Source organism: Salvelinus fontinalis, chromosome 20 (assembly GCF_029448725.1).
Source record: "Salvelinus fontinalis isolate EN_2023a chromosome 20, ASM2944872v1, whole genome shotgun sequence".
Classification (NCBI taxonomy): Eukaryota; Metazoa; Chordata; class Actinopteri; order Salmoniformes; family Salmonidae; genus Salvelinus; species Salvelinus fontinalis.
Window position 1 is genome coordinate 15,597,290 of NC_074684.1, and position 19,549 is coordinate 15,616,838.

The 19,549-nt window shown below is 48.4% G+C and overlaps 1 protein-coding gene across 3 annotated transcripts in view; it reads right to left on the bottom strand.

Annotated features, from left to right (window-relative positions):
* The window catches only part of LOC129817370 (clathrin coat assembly protein AP180-like), a 39,045-nt gene that overhangs the window by 17,469 nt on the left and 2,027 nt on the right, over positions 1 to 19,549 (bottom strand). For 2 of the 3 annotated variants that reach the window (XM_055872527.1, XM_055872526.1), the window contains exons 3-10: positions 12,370 to 12,512; positions 11,878 to 11,953; positions 4,791 to 4,893; positions 4,462 to 4,555; positions 3,990 to 4,101; positions 3,661 to 3,767; positions 3,452 to 3,493; positions 2,789 to 2,898 (exon numbers count right to left, since the gene is read on the bottom strand). In XM_055872527.1, coding sequence (XP_055728502.1) covers positions 2,833 to 2,898; positions 3,452 to 3,493; positions 3,661 to 3,767; positions 3,990 to 4,101; positions 4,462 to 4,555; positions 4,791 to 4,893; positions 11,878 to 11,953; positions 12,370 to 12,512 — 743 coding nt within the window. In that variant the 3' untranslated portion in view covers positions 2,789 to 2,832. Of the gene's footprint in view, positions 1 to 2,788; positions 2,899 to 3,451; positions 3,494 to 3,660; positions 3,768 to 3,989; positions 4,102 to 4,461; positions 4,556 to 4,790; positions 4,894 to 11,877; positions 11,954 to 12,369; positions 12,513 to 19,549 lie in introns of those variants that run through there. The other variant, XM_055872529.1, reaches the window with a different exon arrangement.

The following is a 19,549-nucleotide window of genomic DNA, read 5'->3' on the forward strand; positions in this document are numbered from 1 at the left end:
TACATAGCCCGGTGCGGGTTATTCCACCTCCCCGCACTGGTCGGGCGACGGGGAGCATTCAACCAGGTAAGGTTGGGCAGGCTCAATGCTCAAGGGAGCCAATACGCCTGCACGGTCCGGTATTTCCGGCGCCACCTTCCCGCCCCAGTCCAGTTCCACCAGTGCCTACACCACGCACCAGGCTTCCAGTGTGTCTCCAGAGCCCTGTTTCTCCTCCACGCACTCGTCCTATGGTGCGTGTCTCCAGCCCGGTACCACCAATTCCGGCACCACGCACCAAGCCTCCTGTGCGTCTCCAGAGTCCTGTGCATCCTGTTGCTGCTCCCCGCATTAGCCCTGAGATGCGTGTCCCCAGCCCGGTACCACCAGTTCCGGCACCACGCACTAGGCCTAATGTGCGTCCCCAGGGTCCAGTATGCCCTGTTCCTTCTCCCCGCACTAGCCTGAAGGTGCGTGTCCTTAGCCCGGTGCCTCCAGTTCCGGCACCACGCACCAGGCCTACAGTGCGCCTATTCCGGCCAGAGCCATCCGTCTGCCCAGCGCCATCTGAGCCATCCGTCGCCCCAGCGCCGTCTGAGCCATCCGTCTCCCCAGCGCCGTCTGAGCCATCCGTCTCCCCAGCGCCGTCTGAGCCATCCGTCTCCCCAGCGCCGTCTGAGCCATCCGTCTCCCCAGCGCCGTCTGAGCCATCCGTCTGTCCGGAGCCATTAGAGCCGCTCGTCTGTCCCGAGCCGCTAGAGCCATTCGTCAGCCAGGATCTGCCAGAGCCGCCAACCAGCCAGGATCTGCCAGAGCCGCCAACCAGCCAGGATCTGCCAGAGCCGCCAACCAGCCATGAGCGTCCAGAGCCGTCAGCCAGCCATGAGCGTCCAGAGCCGTCAGCCAGCCATGAGCGTCCAGAGCCGTCAGCAAGCCATGAGCGTCCAGAGCCGTCAGCCAGCCGTGAGCGTCCAGATCCGTCAGCCAGCCATGAGCAGCCAGATCCGTCAGCCAGCCATGAGCCGCCCAGCCAGGATCCGCCAGAGCCGTCCAGCCAAGATCCGCCAGAGCAGTCATCCAGCCAGGATCCGTCCCTCAGTCCGGAGCTGCCGTCCCTCAGTCCGGAGCTGCCCCTTATCCTGGTGCTGCCCCTTATCCTGGTGCTGCCGTCCCTCAGTCCGGAGCTGCCCCTTATCCTGGTGCTGCCCCTTATCCTGGTGCTGCCCCTTACCCTGGTGCTGCCCCTTAGTGCGGTGCTGCCCCTTAGTGCGGTGCTGCCCCTTAGTCCGGTGCTGCCCCTTAGTCCGGTGCTGCCCCTTAGTCCGGTGCTGCGCCTTAGTCCGGTGCTGCCCCTTAGTCCGGTGCTGCCCCTTAGTCCGGTGCTGCCCCTTAGTCCGGTGCTGCCCCTTAAGCCAGTGGGGTTGAGGTGGAGGGTGGCCATTTGGAGGAGGCTACGTAAGCGGGTAGTGACTATGGTGGGGTGGGGACCACGACCAGTACCGGAGCCGCCGCCATGGAAGGACGCCCACCCAGACCCTCCCCTAGACTATGTGCTGGTGCGCCCGGAGTTCGCACCTTAAGGGGGAGGTTATGTCACGCCCTGGCCTTAGTATTCTTTGTTTTCTTTATTATTTTAGTTAGGTCAGGGTGTGACATGGGTAATTTATGTGGGTTTTGTAGTGTCTAGGGTGGTTGTAAGGTTTAGGGGGTTTATTTAGAGGAGTTGGGTTTATGTTTAGTATAGTTGTCTAGCTGTGTCTATGGTTGAGTGTAGGTTTTTAGGAAAGTCTATGGTTGCCTGAATTGGGTCTCAATTAGAGACAGCTGGTTATTGTTGTCTCTGATTGGGAGCCATATTTAAGGTAACCATAGGCTTTAGCTGTTTGTGGGGAATTGTCTATGTCGATGTTCTATGTTGCATGTATGCACTAGTTCATTCTTAGCTTCACGTTCGTCTGTTTGTTATTTTGTTAAAGTGGTTTCGTTTTTGTGTTTGTTCTCTTCTTAATAAAAGAAGATGTTCTTTTCACGCGCTGCGCCTTGGTCCTCACTCTCTCCTATAGACGATCGTGACAGATATTCAAGTCCTTTCTGCTCTCACTTCCGCATGACACCCAGTGTAAGGCGTATGACGTGTTTCTATGGTCCCAAGTGACATGCCCTTTTATAGACAAGGTCTTGAAGAGAGACATCGATTTTGGAAATCTCAAATCCGGATAGGAAATGGGCTGTAAAAATAGTTCTGTTCCACTTAGAGAAATAATTCAAACGTTTTTAGAAACTAGAGACTGTTTTCTATCCAATAGTAGTAATAATATGCATATTGTAAGAGCAAAAATTGATTAAGAGGCCGTTTGAAAATGGGCACATATTTTCCAGTTTTTCAATACGCCCACTGCAGCCATAAGAAGTTAAAAGTTGTACGTAGTTGAAAGGTTGCTAATTAGCTAAAATGCTAACGTTGTCCATCATGAGATTCAAACTTGTAGACTTTGGTCTGCTAAACATTCGCATTATACCCTCACCCATCCACCCTGACCAACCACCCTACTTTCGTTTTTTCCTTAAGTAACCATTTGTCTTATATAAACATCCCAAACGTAATAAATCATACTGTCCCGTATTTACATGTACTATGTTACATCTAGTCTATGAGACCAGGCTGCATTCGATCAGGAACTGGGTCAAGTGGGCAGGGCTAAATAAGGTGAATAGAGCCCAAGTTACTGTACGAGTCTATCTAGTTTCTCACCCTCTCATTTCTCAATTCAGATTTTCTCTGTGTACAGACACCAAGAGAGCCATTTCCGCATTTTAGCTCTTTTTGAAATGGTGTGGTTAGAGAGGGTCCTCTTACCCCTTCTTCCCCTCCAAGCTGTTCATGTGTGTCTCCAGAGACTCCAGGATGCTACTGGGAGCCTGAGGGTCAGAGAAGAGAGAACCAATCAGAGACACAGAAACAACAGGTTTATGTGACTGACTTCCTTACTCATCTGCATGCCAACACTTCAAATAACACAGCACCCAATTCTATTTCTATGGCAGCACCACTCCAGACCCTTAATTTTTAACTCATCCCACTCCCCCACTTTTCTATAAACTCAACGGCCTGTAGAATAAAGTGTTAAGGAACATTTTACTTTAACTCTTCAGTCGTTTGTGCACGGAAGCACACACACATGCAAATAAACACACAGAAATGCACTGCAGTCAGAAGTGTCAGTCTGTAGAATTATCCCATGCCAAAACCCCATCCTCCCAAACAGGCACTCTGCCAAGCCACTCCATGTCTCTATGGTTACCGGGTCCTCGATAGGCTTAAAGGGACAGTCCTCATCGTCTGAGTCTATGAGGTTCGTCACCACTCGAGGGTGCAGACACTGGGATCGCAGGGGGGAGATTAGGATGGATGTGTGTGTTACAACTATGCCATTATCCTTCCAGAGAGAAAGCACAAAGACCAGTGACTTACATAGTTGATGTCTGGAATGTCATTTTTTTCGACACCGACTGTCTGTGGAACAAAACACACACAAGAGACAACTTCACAATCATATCCGTGCATCATAACCTTACGTTCAAAATAGAGACAGACACTGTATGTGAGCAAGCTCGGTGTGAGTTTCACTTGGATATAAGTTAGATAGAATACAGCCTAATCCGTTAAGAAGTTTCCTTTACCTCAGCGAGCTTCATGAACTCTCCGATCTTGGTGACCCTGGTCAGGAACCTCTTGTAGATCTCCAAGGCCTCCTTGCAGTCGCTCTTCTTCATCTTAAAGTATTTCTCTACAGACATTTAACAGTTGTTAAGAATAAGAGCATCTTCTAAATCGCTACACGGTGAAAGGAAGTAACTTATCTTTTAATTGGTCTGCTTCCCAAATGACACCCTTTCTCTTAATAGTACACTACTTTTGACCAGGGCCCATAGGTCTCTGGTCAAAAGTAGTGCACTATAAAGGAAATACGGTGCCATTTGGGATGCACACAATGACATGTCTAGCTCACCTAATAGATTAATGACCCCATCGTTGTAGGAGGCAAACAGCTTGACCAGATCCTTGAAGAGCAGCAGGAACGCTGCGTTGATGATAGGGTTATTCAGCTCCTTGGGGTGGACCTGGGAGAGAAAGAGAGACCTTTCAAAAGCGTTTCATTTATGTAGTTCAACAGAAGATGCATTAAACTCCAGCAATATTCTGCTGTACTAAAACATTGTTCACCCCCACAGAAATGTCAGGTCTAAAACATTGTTCACCCCCACAGAAATGTCAGGGTCAATAGAACAAATAGCATCATTGCTATTGAGAGAGAGAGAAAATGTAACACAGGAAAATAAACAGTTGGTTAACAGTATTCTTTGTGACCTGACATAGTACAGTGGTCAGCTAATTCACAAATGACCAAAGGCCCACAGACAGACAGACAGGCAGACAGACAGTTGTAAACAGATCAATGATAAACAGCATGTCCAACTCACATCAAACTCCAGCAGTGTGTCGATCTGGGTCTGCAGGACGGGCATGCCTTTTAACAGCTTGTCTGGAGCCATTGTCCTCATCACCCCTTCAGCACTGTGGAGGAAACACACAGGGGAAAGCATAACGAGGGCCTCATGGATGAGGTAAATTACAAAATGTCCTCAGTGATGAGGTGAATGACAGTATGAGGTGGGCCTCAGTGACGAGGTGAATGACAGTACGGGGTGGGCCTCAGTGACGAGGTGAACGACAGTACGAGGTGGGCCTCAGTGACGAGGTGAACGACAGGTGGGCCTCAGTGACGAAGAGAGACAGGGAAGTGACTGACCCTTTCTTGACTTTGGTGAAGTCGAAAGCCATCTGGCGGTAGGCAAAGGCCCTCTCATTGAGGTAGCGGCCGTAACGTCTGATGAATGTAGACATGTCATAGCCTAGAGATAGAAGAGAGCACCACATTCATGTCACACCAAAGGTAAAGCTCCTGATGAAATGTAAAGGCCATTCAGTTTTGCAAGTCGTGTATCTGATTGTAGAGGAGTTTTGAAGGGGATTGAAGGGGAGGGTTGCAGTAGCTCTTTTTCTTGTTTACGTTAGGATGAGAGACAGTACGATGAGACAGGGGATCTATAATGAGACCAGGGCAAGACACTGGTGACAAGCGCAGGAAATAGCAATCAGAGGCAGGAAGCAGTTTAGTGTGCGTGTGAATGTGCGTGCAAGAGTGCATGGATGTGTGTGCAGATGTAGGATCTCCATTTGAGCCAGTTTGCTACAGAGGAAAATAATCCTACAGCAACAGGAAATGTGAATTATTATGTGGACTATAATTAATGGACATTTTTGTAGGGGTTGATACCTGATTTTCCCTTACGAAAATGTATGAAATTTCAAAGTGGAAATTAAAAACTTCAGAAGCCTTTTTAAACCTCAAATACACTACAAGTTTGAAATGTCCAGCATTGCAGGAAAGTTCTCCTGCAACAGGGTGATCTTGTTGTGGTTCTTAATGTTTTTCCCCATAATCCTGGACTATCAGACCACCATTTTATTATGTTTGCAAACGCAACAAATAATCTGTTCAGACCCCAACCAAGGATCATCAAAAGCCATGCTATAAATTCTCGGACAACCCAAAGATTCCTAGATACCCTTCCAGACTCCCTCCACCTACCCAAGGACGTCAGAATAAAAAATCACTTAACCACCTAACTGAGGAACTTAATTTAACCTTGCATAATACCCTGGATGCAGTCGCACACCTAAAAACAAAAAACATTTGTCATTAGAAACTAGCTCCCTGGTATACCGAAAATACCTGAGCTCTGAAGCAAGCTTCCAGCAAATTGGAATGCATACCACCCTGCATACCACTGCTGGCTTGCTTCTGAAGCTAAGCAGGGTTGGTCCTGGTCAGTCCCTGGATGGGAGACCAGATGCTGCTGGAAGTGGTGTTGGAGGGCCAGTAGGAGGCACTCTTTCCTCTGGTCTAAAAAATATCCCAATGCCCCAGGGCAGTGATTGGGGACACTGCCCTGTGTAGGGTGCCGTCTTTCGGATGGGACGTTAAACGGGTGTCCTGACTCTCTGAGGTCATTAAAGATCCCATGGCACTTATCGTAAGAGTAGGGGTGTTAACCCCGGTGTCCTGGCTAAATTCCCAATCTGGCCCTCAAACCATCATGGTCACCTAATAATCCCCAGTTTACAATTGGCTCATTCATCCCCCTCCTCTCCCCTGTAACTATTCCCCAGGTCGTTGCTGCAAATGAGAACATATTCTCAGTCAACTTACCTGGTAAAATAAATAAATAAAATGGCGCTACACCAAACTGGAAGTCTTCCGACTAGCTTGGGAAGACGGTATCGAAGAGCTCTCACTGCTGCTCGATCATCCTATTTTTCCAACTTAATTGAGGAAAATAAGAACAATCCTAAATTTATTTTTGATACTGTCGCAAAGCTAACTAAAAAGCAGCATTCCCCAAGAGACAACGACTTTCACTTCAGCAGTGATAAATTCATGAACTTCTTTGAGGAAAAGATCATTATCATTAGAAAGCAAATTACGGACTCCTCTTTAAATCTGCGTATTCCTCCAAAGCTCAGTTGTCCTGAATCTGCACAACACTTCCTGGACCTAGGATCAAGGGAGACACTCAAGTTTTTTAATACTATATCTCTTGACACATTGATGAAAATAGTCATGGCCTCTAAACCTTCAAGCTGCATACTGGATCCTATTCCAACTAAACTACTGAAAGAGCTGCTTCCTGTCTTTGACCCTCCTATATTGAACATAATAAACGTCTCTTTATCCACCGGATGTGTACCAAACTCACTAAAAGTGTCAGTAATAAAGCCTCTCTTGAAAAAGCCAAACCTTGGCCCAGAAAATATATATATTTTTAAATTGGCCTGTACCCGAATCTTCCATTCCTCTCAAAAGAAAATGAAAAAGCTGTTGCGCAGCAACTCACTGCCTTTCTGAAGACAGACAATGTATACGAAATGCTTCAGTCTGGTTTTAGACCCCATCATAGCACTGAGACTGCACTTGTGAAGGTGGTAAATGACCTTTAAATGGCGTCAGACCGAGGCTCTGCATCTGTCCTCGTGCTCCTACACTTTAGTACTGCTTTTGATACCATTGGCCACCACAGTCTTTTGGAGAGATTGGAAACCCAAATTCGTCTACACCGACAAGTTCTGGCCTGGCTTAGATCTTATCTGTCAGAAAGATATCAGTTTGTCTCTTTGGATGGTTTGTCCTCTGACAAATCAACTGTAAATTCCGGTGTTCCTCAAGGCTCCGTTTTAGGACCACTATTGTTTTCACTATGTATTTTACCTCTTGGTAATGTCATTTGGAAACGTGTTAACTTTCACTGCTATGTGGACGACACACAGCTGTACATTTTGATGAAACATGGTGAAACCCCAAAATTGCCCTCCCTGGAAGCCTGTGTTTCAGACATAAGGAAGTGGATGGCGGAAAATGTTCTACTTTTAAACTCGGAAAAAACAGAGATGCTAGTTCTAGGTCCCAAGAAACAAAGATCTTATGTTGAATCTGACAATTAATCGTAATGATTGTGCAGTCGTCTCAAATAAAACTGAAGGACCTCGGCGTTACTCTGGACCCTGATCTCTCTTTTGACGAACATATCAAGACTGCTTCAAGGACAGCTTTTTTCCATCTACGTAACATTGCAAAAATCAGAAACTTTCTGTCCAAAAATGATGCAGAAAAATGTATCCTTGCTTTTGTCAGTTCTAGGTTAGACTACTGCAATGCTTTACTTTCCGGCTACCCGGATAAAGCACTAAATAAACTTCAGTTAGTGCTAAACACGGCTGCTAGAATCTTGACTAGAACCAAACATTTTTATCATATTACTCCAGTGCTAACCTCTCTACACTGGCTTCCTGTTAAGGCTAGGGTTGATTTCAAGGTGTTACTGCTAACCTACAAAGCATTACATAGGCTTGCTCCTAGCTATCTTTACGATTTGGTCTTGCGGTAGATAACTACACGTATGCTACTGTCACACTTCCTCCTATGGAGATCAATTTTCATGGAATGGTCTGCCTATCCATGTGAGAGACGCAGACTCGGTCTCAACCTTTAAGTCTTTACTGAAGACTCATCTCTTCAGTAGGTCCTATGATTGAGTGTTGTCTGGCCCAGGAGTGTGAAGGTGAACGGAAAGGCACTGGAGATACGAACCGCCCTTGCTGTCTCTGCCTGGCCGGTTCCCCTCTCTCCACTGGGATTCTCTGCCTCAAACCCTATTACAGGGGCTGAGTCACTGGCTTACTGGTGCTCTTCTATGCCGTCCCTAGGAGGGGTGCGTCAATTGAGTGGGTTGAGACACTGATGTTATCTTCCTGTCCGGGTTCGTGCCGTGGGGATGGCAAAATGGGTGGGGTTATATCCTGTCTGTTTGGCGCTGTCTGGGGGTCTCTTCGGACAGGGTCACAGTGTCTCCCGACCCCTCCTGTCTCAGCCTCCAGTATTTATGCTGCAATAATTTGTGTCGGGGGGCTAGGGTCAGTCTTTTATATCTGAAGTATTTCTCCTGTCCCCAGTCCACCTGGTCGTGCTGCTGCTCCAGTTTCAACTGTTCTGCCTGCGGCTATGGAACCCTGACCTGTTCACCGGACGTGCTACCTTATCCCAGACCTGCTGTTTTCAACTCTCTAGAGACAGCAGGAGCGAGAGATACTGACCTGAGCCAACTGACATTTACTCCTGAAGTGCTGACCTGTTGCACTCTCTACAACCACAATGATTATTATTATTATTATTATTATTTGAACCAGCTGGTTATCTATGAACATTTGAACATCTTGGCCATGTTCCGTTATAATCTCCACCCGGCACAGCCAGAAGAGGACTGGCCACCCTTCATAGCCTGGTTCCTCTCTAGGTTTCTTCCTAGCCACCGTGGCAGTTTTTCCTAGCCACCGTGCTTCTACATCTGCATTGCTTGCAGTTTGGGGTTTTAGGTTTGGTTTCTGTACAGCACTTTTCGACATCAGCTGATATAAGAAGGGATTTATAAATACATTTGATTCATTGAATGATTGATTAAGATCCCACATCTGTACACGTACAGTACTATGTTTCGCGTGCGCACATTGCATGCTTGCTACTGTTCATTATGTAATTATAAGGCCAGTAATTTCCTCTCTTTCCAGATGGCCCGTCTCCTCCTGTCTCCTTCAAATCCCTCCTGTTTCTGCCTCTCCTCCTGTCTCTGCCTCTCCTCCTGTCTCTGCCTCTCCTCCTGTCTCTGCCTCTCCTCCTGTCTCTGCCTCTCCTCCTGTCTCTGCCTCTCCTCCTGTCTCTGCTTTATAAGTACATGTGATTGATTGATTAAGATCCCACATCTGTACACGTACAGTACTATGTTTCGCGTGTGCACATTGCATGCTTGCTCCTGTTCATTATGTAATTATAAGGCCAGTAATTTCCTCTCTTTCCAGATGGTCCGTCTCCTCCTATCCTCCTGTCTCCTCCTGTCTCCGCCCCTCCTCCTGTCTCCACCTCTCTCTGCCTCTCCTCCTGTCTCCACCTCTCTCTGCCTCTCTTCCTGTCTCCTCCTGTCTCTGCCTCTGCCTCTCCTCCTGTCTCCTCCTGTCTCCGCCTCTCCTCCTGTCTCCTCCTGTCTCCGCCTCTCCTCCTGTCTCCTCCCGTCTCCGCCTCTCCTCCTGTCTCCTCCTGTCTCTGCGTCTCCTCCTGTCTCTGCCTCTCCTCTCCTCCTGTCTCCGCCTCTCCTCCTGTCTCCGCCTCTCCTCCTGTCTCCGCCTCTCCTCCTGTCTCCTCCTGTCTCCGCCTCTCCTCCTGTCTCCTCCTGTCTCTGCCTCTCCTCCTGTCTCTGCCTCTCCTCCTGTCTCCGCATGTCTCCGCCTCTCCTCCTGTCTCCGCCTCTCTCTGCCCCTCCTCCTGTCTCCACCTCTCTCTGCAACCTCCTCCTGTCTCCACCTCTCTCTGCCTCTCTTCCCGTCTCCACCTCTCTCTGCCTCTCTTCCCGTCTCCACCTCTCTCTGCCTCTCTTCCCGTCTCCACCTCTCTCTGCCTCTCCTCCCGTCTCCACCTCTCTCTGCCTCTCCTCCCGTCTCCTCCTGTCTCCGCCTCTCCTCCCGTCTCCTCCTGTCTCCGCCTCTCCTCCTGTCTCCTCCCGTCTCCTCCTGTCTCCGCCTCTCCTCCTGTCTCCGCCTCTCCTCCTGTCTCCGCCTCTCCTCCTGTCTCCGCCTCTCCTCCTGTCTCCGCCTCTCCTCCTGTCTCCGCCTCTCCTCCTGTCTCCGCCTCTCCTCCTGTCTCCGCATGTCTCCTCTTGTCTCCGCCTCTCCTCCTGTCTCCACCTCTCTCTGCCCCTCCTCCTGTCTCCACCTCTCTCTGCCTCTCCTCCTGTCTCCACCTCTCTCTGCCTCTCCTCCTGTCTCCACCTCTCTCTGCCTCTCTTCCTGTCTCCACCTCTCTCTGCCTCTCTTCCTGTCTCCACCTCTCTCTGCCTCTCCTCCCGTCTCCACCTCTCTCTGCCTCTCCTCCCGTCTCCACCTCTCTCTGCCTCTCCTCCCGTCTCCACCTCTCTCTGCCTCTCCTCCCGTCTCCACCTCTCTCTGCCTCTCCTCCCGTCTCCACCTCTCTCCGCCTCTCCTCCCGTCTCCACCTCTCTCCGCCTCTCCTCCCGTCTCCTCCTGTCTCCGCCTCTCCTCCTGTCTCCGCCTCTCCTCCTGTCTCCGCCTCTCCTCCTGTCTCCGCCTCTCCTCCTGTCTCCGCCTCTCCTCCTGTCTCCGCCTCTCCTCCTGTCTCCGCCTCTCCTCCTGTCTCCGCCTCTCCTCCTGTCTCCGCCTCTCCTCCTGTCTCTTCTTCTCTCTGCCTCTCCGCTTCTCTCCGCCTCTCTATGCCTCTCCTCCCGTCTCCGCCTCTCCTCCGTCTCCGCCTCTCTATGCCGCTCCTCCCGTCTCCGCCTCTCTATGCCTCTTCTCCTGTCTCCGCCTATCTATGCCTCTCCTCCTGTCTCCTCTTCTTTCCGCCTCTCCTCCCATCTCCGCTTCTCTCTGGATCACCTCCTGTCTCTGCCTCTCCTCCCATCTCCGCCTCTCCTCCCGTCTCCGCTTCTCTCTGCCTCTCCTCCCGTCTCCGCCTCTCTATGCCTCTCCTCCCGTCTCCGCCTCTCTCTGCCTCTCCTCCTCTCTCTGCCTCTCCTCCCGTCTCTTCTCCTCTTGTCTCTGCCTCTCCTCCCTGCCTCACCCCCCGTCTCTGCCTCACCCCCCGTCTCTGCCTCACCCCCCGTCTCTGCCTCACCCCCCCGTCTCTGCCTCACCCCCCCGTCTCTGCCTCACCCCCCCCGTCTCTGCCTCACCCCCCCCGTCTCTGCCTCACCCCCCCCGTCTCTGCCTCACCCCCCCGTCTCTGCCTCACCCCCCCGTCTCTGCCTCTCCTCCCGTCTCTGCCTCTCCTCCCGTCTCTGCCTCTCCTCCCGTCTCTGCCTCTCCTCCCGTCTCTGCCTCTCCTCCCGTCTCTGCCTCACCCCCCGTCTCTGCCTCTCCTCCCGTCTCTGCCTCTCCTCCCGTCTCTGCCTCTCCTCCCGTCTCTGCCTCACCCCCCGTCTCTGCCTCATCCCCCGTCTCTTTCTCTTTCCGCCTCACCTCACCTCCCGTCTCTTTCTCTTTCCACCTCATGTCTCTTCCCGCCTCTCCTCCTCTCTCCACCTGTCTCTGCCTCTCCTCCTGTCTCCGCCTCTCTCTCCTCCAGTCTCCTGTTCTCCTCCTCCTCTCTCCTCCTCTCATCCTCTCCTTCTGTACCTCCAGGTAGTCTCACATCTCATCTACTGTATCCGTTTATGGTCTCAACTGGGAGGGAATCCACCTGCTTCCCTCCACAAACATACAGGAAGTGCACTTACCGTGGGAGCCTGTTTTGTCGATAAAGTTGCTGAGGTTGAACAGAGCGGTCCTGGAGGCCAGGTACTGGATGAACCTCTGAGGAAGCAGAATGACAATAAGGCACTGACACTCTGAAACACCTTACAATGAAATAGGCTGATTAAACAAAACCAGAATCCAAGAAAAATAAATCAGGACAATTGAGGCAATTAAGGCTTATGTTAGTCCAAAATTGAGACTTTATAATTTACAGTGTGTGAAAGCATGTCTTTTGCAATACAGCAACTTAATATGTAAATATAGCTCCAGACAAACACAATGGTGATTGATAACCATGTTTCAGAACGAGCTCTAGTCTGCAGCAAGACTAATAGCACTGTTTCCAGCACCATGGACAGCCACACTCACAGCTCCCCTGGGATGAATCAAGACAGCCGTGTAGCTGTCCATGGTGCTCAAACAGTCCTAATTGGTTTTTATTGTGGTTGTGCACTAAAATGCTGCCCTCTGACCTCGTTTCCATGGACACACATGTGGTGTGTGGTGACTAGGGCCTTGAAGACAACAATCCAGCTGGCGTTGGTGGCCCTCTCAAACAGAGTGTCGGCCATCTGAGGGATGTTCACATTGGTCGCATTGGTGGCCGATATCAGATCTGAAATACATACAGATAGGTTTGTTAGTACTGTGGGGAGAGGCTGTTCGTTCAGCTCAGTGAAACTGTTCTCTTATTGATTGTCGATCCGTGAAACGGTCAGACATTTTGAGACAGTAGAATATAGCAGGATTTGTTAGGATATATCAAGGTACACTGCTCAAAAAAATAAAGGGAACACTTAAACAACACAATGTAACTCCAAGTCAATCACACTTCTGTGAAATCAAACTGTCCACTTAGGAAGCAACACTGATTGACAATAAATTTCACATGCTGTTGTGCAAATGGAGTAGACAAAAGGTGGAAATTATAGGCAGTTAGCAAGACACCCCCCAAAACAGGAGTGATTCTGCAGGTGGTGACCACAGACCACTTCTCAGTTCCTATGCTTCCTGGCTGATGTTTTGGTCACTTTTGAATGCTGGAGGTGCTCTCATTCTAGTGGTAGCATGAGACGGAGTCTACAACCCACACAAGTGGCTCAGGTAGTGCAGTTCATCCAGGATGGCACATCAATGTGAACTGTGGCAAAAAGGTTTGCTGTGTCTGTCAGCGTAGTGTCCAGAGCATGCAGACGCTACCAGGAGACAGGCCAGTACATCAGGAGACGTGGAGGACGCCGTAGGAGGGCAACAGCCCAGCAGCAGGACCGCTACCTCCGCCTTTGTGCAAGGAGGTGCACTGCCAGCGCCCTGCAAAATGACCTCCAGCAGGCCACAAATGTGCATGTGTCAGCATATGGTCTCACAAGGGGTCTGTGGATCTCATCTCGGTACCTAATGGCAGTCAGGCTATCTCTGGCGAGCACATGGAGGAATGTGCGGCCCCACAAAGAAATGCCACCCCACACCATGACTGACCCATCGCCAAACCGGTCATGCTGGAGGATGTTGCAGGCAGCAGAACGTTCTCCACGGCGTCTCCAGACTCTGTCACGTCTGTCACGTGTGCTCATGTGCTCAGTGTGAACCTGCTTTCATCTGTGAAGAGCACAGGGCGCCAGTGGCGAATTTGCCAATCTTGGTGTTCTCTGGCAAATGCCAAACGTCCTGCACGGTGTTGGGCTGTAAGCACAACCCCCACCTGTGGACGTCGGGCCCTCATACCACCCTCATGGAGTCTGTTTCTGACCGTTTGAGCAGACACATGCACATTTGTGGCCTGCTGGAGGTCATTTTGCAGGGCGCTGGCAGTGCACCTCCTTGCACAAAGGCGGAGGTAGCGGTCCTGCTGCTGGGCTGTTGCCCTCCTACGGCGTCCTCCACGTCTCCTGATGTACTGGCCTGTCTCCTGGTAGCGTCTGCATGCTCTGGACACTACGCTGACAGACACAGCAAACCTTTTTGCCACAGTTCGCATTGATGTGCCATCCTGGATGAACTGCACTACCTGAGCCACTTGTGTGGGTTGTAGACTCCGTCTCATGCTACCACTAGAGTGAGAGCACCGCCAGCATTCAAAAGTGACCAAAACATCAGCCAGGAAGCATAGGAACTGAGAAGTGGTCTGTGGTCACCACCTGCAGAATCACTCCTGTTTTGGGGGGTGTCTTGCTAATTGCCTATAATTTCCTCCTTTTGTCTATTCCATTTGCACAACAGCATGTGAAATTTATTGTCAATCAGTGTTGCTTCCTAAGTGGACAGTTTGATTTCACAGAAGTGTGATTGACTTGGAGTTACATTGTGTTGTTTAAGTGTTCCCTTTATTTTTTTGAGCAGTGTATTTAAAGAGGGTGAAAATCATGATGAGTAAGTACAATTTCAAAGTGTTAAGACATGCTGACTGCCAAGAAAATATGTAATGTGCTGCCGTAGCTGATAGTGAAGCCTCACCCCAGGTCAAATGAGACTCAGTCTCCCTTGCTCCATTCATGTGCTCTGTGATTTTTGGAGTAGGAGTGCTGGGCTGTGTGTGTGTGTGTGTGTGTGTGTGTGTGTGTGTGTGTGTGTGTGTGTGTGTGTGTGTGTGTGTGTGTGTGTGTGTGTGTGTGTGTGTGTGTGTGTGATTCTGCTTCTGAATGTGTGAAAGCCATAAAACAGCCTCTGGGGGTTGTTCACTTCACTGTGCACCTAGTGGAGCTAGGCATTGCCGAGTCAGACATCCATTTGGGAGTCAGGACACACATACCAAGCCTCAAAGAGCCACCAACACTGCTGGAAAGGATCCAACTGTAACGGCAGATTTCCTCCTCTTCGTCTGAAGAGGAGGTGTAGCAGGGATCGGACCAAGACGCAGCGTAGTAAGTGTCCATGCTTTTAATATAATAAACTGAACAAGACACAATACAAAACAACAAAAGTAACTCTAACCAAAACAGTCCCGTGTGGCACAAACACTGACACAGGAAACAATCACCCACAAACCAATAGTGAAAACAGGCTACCTAAATATGGTTCCCAATCAGAGACAATGAAAAAGACCTGCCTCTGATTGAGAACCATATCAGGCCAAATGACAAACCTAAACATAGAAACACAGAACATAGAATATACCCACCCAGCTCACGTCCTGACCAACTAAATAAAGACTAAACAAAGGAAATAAGGTCAGGAACGTGACACCAACACACAGATAGAAGTAGTGCACACACATACACAGACAAAGAGACAGACAAAGAGGCATACAGACTGCCATTTAGACAGACTGACCAACAGGTCTGACTCAGAGAGCAATCACCTCAACTCAGCTCTTTGGGATACAGTACATGACAGATTATCTGCTCGGAAGAGAGAGGGGGATATGAGATATCATCTGGCCTTTATTGGTATATTTTATCACACTAATGTTAACCAACCATCCCTCCTAGGATCGGGAAGGTTGCTATAAATCATAGCCAAACCATGTTTCTGTACTTCCAAAAGGCGGAAGCTTGTCCTGCCAAGGGATGGAAGGCTGCAATATTATCAATGGTTGACCAACACTGACCAGACTAAAACGAGAGAGGAGATGCATGATGAAGGCTTGTTGGTCATTTCAGGGCAGGGCAGGGGCTTTGTCCACAGATGAATATAAATCAGTGAGGAGTCTGGTGTGGTGACCCCTCTCCCAACAGCCACACACACACACACACACACACACACACACACACACACACACACACACACACACACACACACACACACACACACGAGAACAAACACACACGTCTCCAGTTAGAAGCTTTTGTGTCCAGTTTTTGGTGAATGTTGACTGGCTTACTGACTGTACATTCTTATAAAAAACAGGTGCTATCTAGAGCCTGAAAGGGTTTCTCGGCAGTCCCCACCGGAGGAACCTTTGAAGAACACTTTTTGGTTTCAGGTAGAACCCCTCTGGGTTCCATGAAGACCCCTTTCCACAGAGGGACAGCCAAAGAACCCTTTTATGTTCTCTCTCTCCTAAATGTATCTGCCTCTTCCAGTAAAACAGTTGGTGATGACAGCCCTAATATTCCTGTCTGTCCCTGCTTTGCTCGGCTCTGTTTCCTACAGCTCAACCATATGTTCCATCTCAACAGGCAACCCTGTGGTGTGGATTTTATGTGTGGAATATTTGTGGCCCGCTATTTTGTTTCCCACACAAACGTATGTGTGTTCATACACACACACACACACACACACACACACACACACACACACACACACACACACACACACACACACACACACACACACACACACACACACACACACACACACACACACACACACACACACACACACACACACACACAGCCGTGTGTGTGTGTAAGTCTAATGATGATTGACTGATCTAAATAAAGACTCAGTAATCCACAGCAGACAGGAGAGCTGTAAAAATGAACTGGTAGGGGAGTCTATAACAAGGCACACAGGACTGTGTGTGTGCATGTGCGTGTGTGTGCGTGCGTGCATATGTTTGCGGACTGCCTGGGTGTGTGTATTGTTGTACTCACACACCAGACTGCTCCGAGGTTAGAGTGACAGGAATAGGCCAGATTAAAATCAGCTAGAAGCCAGCGTATAGGCGCCAACCCATTACCCTAACAACACTCCTATGAGACCACACACACACACACTTGTTAAGCTTGTCCAGAGGTATCAGCTCAATGATTCACTTACCAAATGACTGAAAACGCCTACACACGCACACACACACGCTGTGTCCATGCATAAAAACATGCATGCGGGTATAGGCTACACTGACCACTAAACCAGTGATTCCTGTCGCATCACTGATCTTCAATGTATTTTTATCATATTGCTCAGAGGGAACAGGTTTGTCAAATTTAACGAACTGTGTTTCACCACAAGAGGAAACAAGAAGAGTCCTATCAAAATGAAATACATTTCAGACATCTCGCTCCTTCAGAGTAAGAACCAATAAAAAAAGAACATTGAAACCCATTTCTCACTCTGAAACACCAAAACAAGACAGAAAATAGCATTGTAAGGATATGCTACTGCCCAAAATGACTATCTGTTGAAGCACTCTGGAATCGTTTGCCCTCCACTGTGCCTTCCCAGAACCCCCCTTTGTGTCAGCTCGAGTCTTTGACCCGCTCTACAATCTGTTTCCAAGGCAACCGGACTGCGTCTCAAGGGTCAGCAATCATGACACAATGATGAAGGACAACAACAACTATCTTCTCCGTTACAATGGCTTCACACAAAGACTAGAGGGGTAATGCTTGATGTATCATCACATTGGCACATCAATGTCTGTGGCAAAGTGTATAGGGTCATTGAGACATACAATATTTCATTTCCATGTCTAGGCCTCGGGCATTATCTGTGGAATCTATGCGTTATGCCATCAAACTTAAGGCCAAGAGATATGTAATATACAGTACCAGTCAAAAGTTGACACACTTACTCATTCCAGGGTTTTTCTTTATTTGTACTATTTTCTACATTGTAGAATAATAGTGAAGATATCAAAAATATGAAATAACACATATGGAATCATGTAGTAACCAAAATAGTTAAACAAAACCAAATATATTTTAGATTCTTCAAAGTAGACACCCTTTTCCTTGATGACAGCTTTGCACACTCTTGGCATTCTCTCAACCAGCTTCATGAGGTAGTCATATGGAATGCATTTCAATTAACAGGTGTGCCTTGTTAAAAGTTAATTTGTGGAATTTCTTTCCTTCCTAATGAGTTTGAGCCAATCAGTTGTGTTGTGACAAGGTAGGGGTGGTATACAGAAGAAAGCCCTATTTGGTAAAATACATACCTTCTTTATTTGTGCTATATGTATTGTTTTTGCTCCAGTTAGAAAACTATTATTATTGAATATCAGTATAAATATGGAATGATTAATTATAGAGCATGGTTGATGAACTCGTGGTTTTTGGTTTTCTATTAGAATTCTCATGGGTATTTAAAAGCATTATGTGTTCCCCTTCCCTTTACCTATTTAGGTTTTTTGGCAGAATGGGTCTACTAAGCCTCCCGTATGGCGGCACCTTACACTTATTTGACCGCTACGCCACTAAGCTGCTACTAGTCTATACCTTTTGTGTACAGTTTAAATCTGACCGCTGTGCCTTTGATTACCTCTGGAATATAGCCTATGAAATGACCTGTTGTTTGGATAATGTAGAACTTTGAATTCTCTGTTCTGTGGTTGCTTTTAAAGCGCGTCTTACTACGGCGTCACATACCTGTGGCCTCAAGGCAAGTTTGGAATTGGATTATCCCTGAGGAGATGACAAATAATATGCCCTACTGGAGTTTCCAATAATATATTTAGGTTAGACGGAGCCCTTGCCTAAAAATGTTGGCCTAATTAAATGTTTTGGTGTTTGAAGAGAATGTTGCCTTGAGGGCATTAACTATGTGGCAAGAAAATACTATAAGGGAGACATTGTGCCCTTTAGTTTTGAAGGGCCATGAAATTGATATACACTGTACATGCACTAGGATTAAGTGCAAGGCAAGAGACATAGCTACAGGTACTCAACTATCAATGTCACAACACAGACAAGAAACAGACAATATCCTTCCACCTGGATAAAGACAGGATCCATTTGCATTGTGCTTGTTTAATCACGCTTATCGTATTTGGTTAACATGTGTAAAAAATAAACTACTATAGTAAACATACACTGAGTATACCAAATATTAGGAACACCTTCCTAATATTGAGTTGCACCCCCTCCCCCATTTTGCCCTCAAAAGGGACGCAATTCGCCAGGGCATGGACTCTACAAGGTGTCGAAAGCATTCCATAGGGACGCTGGCCAATTTTGACTCCAATGCTTCCCACAGTTGTGTCAAGTTGGCTGGATGTCCTTTGGGTGGTGGACCATTCTTGATACACACAGGACACTGTTGAGTGGGCAAAACCCAGCAGCGTTGCAGTTCTTGACACAAACCGGTATGCCTGGCATCTACTACCGTACCCTGTTCAAAGGCACTTAAATATTTTGTCTTGCCCATTCACCCTCTGAATGGCACACATACACCATCCATGTCTCAATTGTCCCCAGGCTTAAATATCCTTCTTTAACCTGTCTCCTCCCTTAACAAGTGACATCAATAAGGGATCATAGCATTCACCTGGTCAGTCTGTGCCATGGAAAGAGCAGGACATATGTGTATTTTGTTGGGTAAGAATCTCCCTTCTCTGGACAGCCATACTCTGAGTTCTCTGCCTCTCTCGGTGCAATGCTATGCTAATCCCCAGCAGTCTCCTGCCTACTTTAGCATTAGCATGGTCACCTTTGGCTGTGTAAATAATAGAGGCCAGTCATTGGCTGATTAATGCATTATTCAGTGGGGAGCGTATCACACGATATAAGTTCTGAGTCTTGCTAGACCTAGCCTGAGACTGGGCCGGCCACCTGACCACACACACAGGCAGAACACATCCACGACTGCTTTAGTCCGACTCGGGCTGCTAGGCCCTATGCCAGCGATTCATATTGTCTTGTCATGAGGCGGACCCTGAGTCTTTATGGAAGCAGCGCTGATTCAGGGAAAAATGGATACTGGTGAATAAGCAGAATTGGACGTTAAGGTCTATCTATCTACAGTAGGCCTGCATCTATCTGTTTTCTAGTT